Source organism: Egretta garzetta, unplaced genomic scaffold (genome assembly GCF_000687185.1).
Source record: "Egretta garzetta isolate BGI_Z169 unplaced genomic scaffold, ASM68718v1 scaffold431, whole genome shotgun sequence".
NCBI classification, from domain to species: domain Eukaryota; kingdom Metazoa; phylum Chordata; class Aves; order Pelecaniformes; family Ardeidae; genus Egretta; species Egretta garzetta.
In genome coordinates this window covers 100414-105922 of record NW_009258677.1, presented here as the reverse complement: position 1 = coordinate 105922, position 5509 = coordinate 100414, and the positions used below count along the sequence as shown (strand labels likewise).

General features: G+C 60.1%; 1 protein-coding gene across 1 annotated transcript in view; it reads left to right on the top strand.

Annotated features, from left to right (window-relative positions):
* GABBR1 (gamma-aminobutyric acid type B receptor subunit 1) overlaps positions 1-5509 on the top strand; it is a 17287-nt gene that overhangs the window by 8104 nt on the left and 3674 nt on the right. The window contains exons 3-12 of the mRNA XM_035888661.1: positions 160-261; positions 582-647; positions 1087-1278; positions 1361-1603; positions 1851-1914; positions 3347-3424; positions 3535-3685; positions 4042-4174; positions 4951-5067; positions 5151-5325. Coding sequence (XP_035744554.1) covers positions 160-261; positions 582-647; positions 1087-1278; positions 1361-1603; positions 1851-1914; positions 3347-3424; positions 3535-3685; positions 4042-4174; positions 4951-5067; positions 5151-5325 — 1321 coding nt within the window. The remainder of the gene's footprint in view (positions 1-159; positions 262-581; positions 648-1086; positions 1279-1360; positions 1604-1850; positions 1915-3346; positions 3425-3534; positions 3686-4041; positions 4175-4950; positions 5068-5150; positions 5326-5509) is intronic.

Here is a 5509-nt window from a genome sequence, read left to right as displayed (position 1 = left end):
TGGCAAGCACCCCACCTCCTGCCTCCCCTGCTTGGTGCCCCTCAACCCCACCATCCTCCCCCCTCCCCCTGACTCACTCTGCACTCTCTTTCCCCTCTGCCCCGCTCCCTGCCTGCACCTCCTGCCTGCTCCCCACCCCTCCTGCCCACCCCTCCCCAGACCCTCGATGACCTGGACCAACGGGTGAAGGAAGCTGGTTTGGAGATCACCTTCCGCCAGAGCTTCTTCTCTGACCCCGCCGCGCCTGTGCGCAACCTCAAGGTGAGTCCACCTTTGCCCGTGTCCAGGTCCACGTCCCCACCAAGTCCTCCCTCATGGCACCCACAACCATCAGGGTGCGGGTAGAGCCATGTCCTGCACCCCAAGGGGAGCAGAGACCCCACCCCAAGATGCCCAAGCATCCAGGTCAACCATGCATCGTTGGATGGGGAGCAATGTCCATGACCTGGCCATGCAATGCCAAGCTTCTGGTCCACCTCAGCACCCCTGTGCAAAGTTATGCAAATGAGGCTGGGTGGGTTGACCCTCTAGGAGCAAAGGGGCGCAGAAGTCCTACCCCAGGGTGACTTGTCTCCCTGCAGCGCCAGGACGCCCGTATCATTGTGGGGCTCTTCTACGAGACGGAGGCGCGTAAGGTCTTCTGCGAGGTGAGGGAGGGGGCGGAATCTGGGGTGGGTGGGCACCATGGGGGGCATGGGGGTTGATGGGACATCAGGTGGACATGGGGCAGTTGGGAGGGTGGGGAGATGGATGGTGGGATGGACCGAAGGGTGGTGGGACGTGTGGGTCAGCAGGCAGAAAGACGTTAGGATGGGTGGGTGGGTGGAAGTGTGGGTAGATGGGAGTGTGATAGAACCAACGGATGGGTGGATGGGCGGGTGGGATGGTGGGACGGGAAATGGTTGAGTGGAGGCACGGGGTGAAGAGCGGCTGGGCGCAGGGCGGGCTGGATGGATGGGGTAGAGAGAAGGGTGCTAGATGAGCGAAGGGTGACTGGGTGGGATGGGGTGAAGCGCGATGGGCGGAGGGAGGGATGGTGGGAAGGACAGCATGAAGGGTAAGGCTACTGCTCCTCGGCCCACGCAGGTCTACAAGGAGAAGCTGTACGGCAAGAAATATGTCTGGTTCCTCATCGGTTGGTACGCCGACAACTGGTTCCGCATCAAGGATCCGGCCATCAACTGCACCGAGGCAGAGATGGCCGAGGCTGTGGAGGGACACGTCACCACCGAGATCGTCATGCTCAACCCTGAGAATACCCGCAGCATCTCCAACATGGTATGGGGATGATGGAGGGGGGGGACATGGCGCTCCTAGGCGGTCCACTCCAACATCACCACCATCTTGTTCCCTGTCCCAGACATCTCAGGAGTTCATCGAGAAGCTGCAGACGCGGCTGGGCAAGAACCCTGAGGAGACAGGAGGCTTCCAGGAGGCTCCACTGGCCTACGATGCCATCTGGGCGCTGGCCCTGGCCCTCAACAAGACCTCAGCGGAGCTGGTGAAGAAAGGCTTGCGCCTGGAGGACTTCAACTACAACAACAAGAACATCACCGATGAGATCTACCGGGCCCTCAACTCCTCTGCCTTTGAGGGTGTCTCGGTGCGTTGCCCACACTTGAGGCCCTGCCAGTTCCCAGCCCCAGTGTGGCCTCTTCTCCCCCAGCAAGATCTCCAATGTCCCCAACTCCTCCACCTTCGAGGTGCTGGTGGAGGTGCCTTGAAGGCACCCGTCAAGTGTGCCCTCCTGAGCCACCCCAAAACTCCCAGGGAAAACGTTCTCCCGACACCCCTCTGGGGACGTGGTCTGGCCAGCTGACAGGTCCCCGACACCCATCTCCATCCCACAGGGACACGTTGTCTTCGACGCCAGTGGCTCCCGCATGGCCTGGACACTCATCGAGCAGCTTCAAGGTGAGTGAGCCCAGGCAGCAGCCACGTCAGGGTGGACACCGTCACCATGTTGCAGGGGGTGACCACCGCCGACCATCCAGGTTGCCTGAACGACACCAGCACGCAACCACTCCAAGACACACACCCCAACAAGTCCCACCACTGCACAACCTCTCAAGGGGTGGCAACGCACAGGGGACAACCCCTTTCTCCGCACCCTGTTTGCCACGTGTCCAATGGGATGTGTGTCCTCACCAACACACAACGGCTCTTGCGTGTGACAGAGGGAGGTCCAGAGGGTGGAGGAGGTTTGGGGGGCAAGCAAGGAGCTTCAGACAAAAAAGTCATCAAGAGCAGTCGGCGTGGATTTACCAAGGAGAAGTCATGCTTGGCCAACTTGACCACCTTCTACTGGGTTGGTAGGTGAGGTGAGAGTGGTGGCCATTGTCTACCTCAGCTTCAGGAAGGCTTTCAACACTGTTGTCTCCCAGAAGATCCTCCTACAGAAGGTGGTGATGTCTGGGCTGGATGAGCAGACGCTGGGCTGGACTGAAAACTGGCTGGACAGCCAGGTCCAGGGGGTGGAGATCAGTGGCAGAAGGTCCAGTTGGAGGCCAGTCACCAGCAGTGCACCCCAGGGGTGAATACTGGGTGCAGTCCTGTCCAACATCTTTGTCAATGGTCTGGATGATGGGGCAGAGAGTACCCTCGGCCAGTTTGCTGATGACACCAAACTGCGAAGAGCAGCTGAGGCACCAAAGGGTCAAAGAACCATGTAGAAGAACCTCAAGAGGTTGGAGAATTGGGCTGAGAGGAACCTCATGAGGGTCAACAAGGGGAGAAGTGCTCCAGGAACAACCCCAGGCACCGGGACAGGCTGGGGGTCAACCAGCTTTGCAGAGAAGGCCCTAGGGTGTTCTGGTGGACACCAAGTTGACCATGAGTCAGTGATGTGGCAAAGATGGCCAACAGCATCCTGGGGTGCATCAGGAGCGGTGGGGCAGGTCGAGGAGGTTGCTCCTGCCCCTCTGCTCAGCACTGGTGAGGCCACACCTGGAAATATGTGCCAGTACTGGGCTCCCCAGTATGAGAGAGCTACTGGGGAGCATCCAGAGAAGGGCCACAAAGATGATGAAGGGACTGGAGCACCGGAGGCTCCAGCTGAACATCGGGAACCACTTTTTCACCGTGTAGGTGACCCAAGAACTGGCAGAAGGTGCCCAGCGAGGTGGTGGGATCTCCATCCTTGGAGACATCCAAACGGCTGCATGGACATGGCCACGGACAAGGGGCTCTGGGTGGTCCTGCTTGAGCAGGGGGTTGCCCCAGATGACCCCCAGAGGTTCCCTTCCAACCCCCAACCAGTCCGTGATCCTGCGGGGGCGCGCACAAACGCTGGCGGGGTGTCGCTCCTCCTTCCCTCGCACCCAACCCATCTCTGTTGCCCTCGCAGGAGGCGTCTACAAGAAGATTGGCTACTACGACAGCACCAAGGACAACCTGTCCTGGTACAACAACGACAAGTGGATCGGTGAGCAGCGCCACATGTGGGGCGTGAGCAGGGGGGTTCCCTGCCATGGGGAAGGGTTGGGAAGACCCCCCCGCCCCCCACGCCCCCTAATTGTGCCATGGGTTCTGCAGGAGGTGCCCCTCCAGCTGACTACACCAAGGTCATCACCACCTTCCGGTTCCTGTCCCAGAAGCTCTTTATCTCCGTCTCGGTGCTGGCCTCGTTGGGCATCCTCCTGGCCATCATCTGCCTGGCCTTCAACATCTACAATGGGCACGTCCGGTCAGTGGTCGTCCCTGTTCTCCTGGGGTCTGGGAACGTGTCACACCTTTCCTCTCCCATGGCTGCTGAAAACAAGCGTGGGGTTAGCAACGCCCGGAGGGAAAAAAGGGATTAACTGCTCCCGTGTCCTCCTACAGAAGATGACGGTGACAAAACGCCATTGATAGTAGATACCCCAGTTGCCCATCTCACTGCATAGGAGCTTCAGGTGGTAGCGAGTGCCTGGTTGTAGCACGTGGTTTCCTGTCCTCTCCCTTCGTGTCCCCATTTCTTGCGTCCCGCTGGAGGCCAGGCACCACCGACAGCTGAGCACGGCGGCCGGGTGACACCACGTCTTCTCACCAACCCTCCTCCAGGTACATCCAGAACTCACAGCCGTACCTGAACAACATGACGGCTGTGGGCTGCACGCTGGCGCTCGCTGCTGTCTTCCCCCTGGGACTCGACGGGTATCACATCGGGCCAGGGCTCTTCCCTTTCGTCTGTCAGGTATGGGGCTGGCGGGGGGTTGGGGGGTACAGGCAGAGTGGGGACAACCAGGAGGTGGGGACAGCTGGAGATTCAGCCAGGGATGGGGACAGACAGAGGAGGAACATTTAGAGATATAGTCAGGGATGGGGACAGCCGGAGGAGGAACATTGGAGCTACAGCCAAGGAAGGGGACAGTTGGAGGAGGATACAGCCAGGGGATGGGGACAGTTAGAGGAGGAACGGTTGGAGATACAGCCAGGGATGGAGACAGTTGGAGGAAGATACAGCCAGGGATAGGAACAGCCAGAGGAAGAACATTTGGAGATACAGTCAGGGATGGGAACAGTTGGAGATACAGCCAGGGGATGGGGACAGCCGGAGGAGGAACAGTTGGAGATACAGCCAGGGGATGGGGGCAGTCAGAGGAGGATACAGCCAGAGGATGGGGACAGTTGGAGGAGGATACAGCCAGGGGATGGGGGCAGTCAGAGGAGGATACAGCCAGAGGATGGGGACAGTTGGAGGAGGATACAGCCAGGGGATGGGGACAGTTGGAGGAGGAGAAGTTGGAGATACAGCCAGGGATGGAGACAGTTGGAGGAGGAACAGAGATACAGCTAGGGGACAGGGACAGTCGGAGGTGGTACAGTCAGGAACAGAGCTGTGGACTTCCAAGGAAGTTGGTCAAGGGAGGTCTATGGGAGGGGGTTACACGCCGTGGTGGTGCAGCAGAGGTGGGTACAGCTGGATGGGGAGGTACAACTGGCTCTTCCCAACCTACGTGCCATCCCCAGGCCCGGCTGTGGCTCCTGGGGCTGGGGTTCAGCCTGGCGTATGGCAGCATGTTCACCAAGATCTGGTGGGTCCACACCGTCTTCACCAAGAAGGAGGAGAAGAAGGAGAAGAGGAAGGTGAGGGGTGACCCAGTGGGGTGGGAGGGACTGAGTGGGGGAGGCGCAGGGTCTCGGTGACACTGTGTTGTCCCCACACCCAGACCCTGGAGCCTTGGAAGCTGTACGCCACCGTGGGGCTGCTCGTGGGGCTGGATGTGGTCACACTGATCATCTGGCAAATCGTGGACCCCCTGCACCGCACCATTGAGGTGGGGCAACGAGGGGGGGTGCTCACAGTGTTGGGGCGCCTGGGGGGGCGATGCTCAAGGTGTTGGGGTGCCTGTGGTGGGATGTCAAGGTGTTGGGGTGCCTGGGTGGGGATGTCAAGGTGTTGGGGTGCCTGTGGTGGGATGTCAAGGTGTTGGGGTGCCTGGGTGGGGATGTCAAGGTGTTGGGGTGCCTGTGGTGGGATGTCAAGGTGTTGGGGTGCTGCTGGGGGGATGCGCTTGGCCTTGGGGGG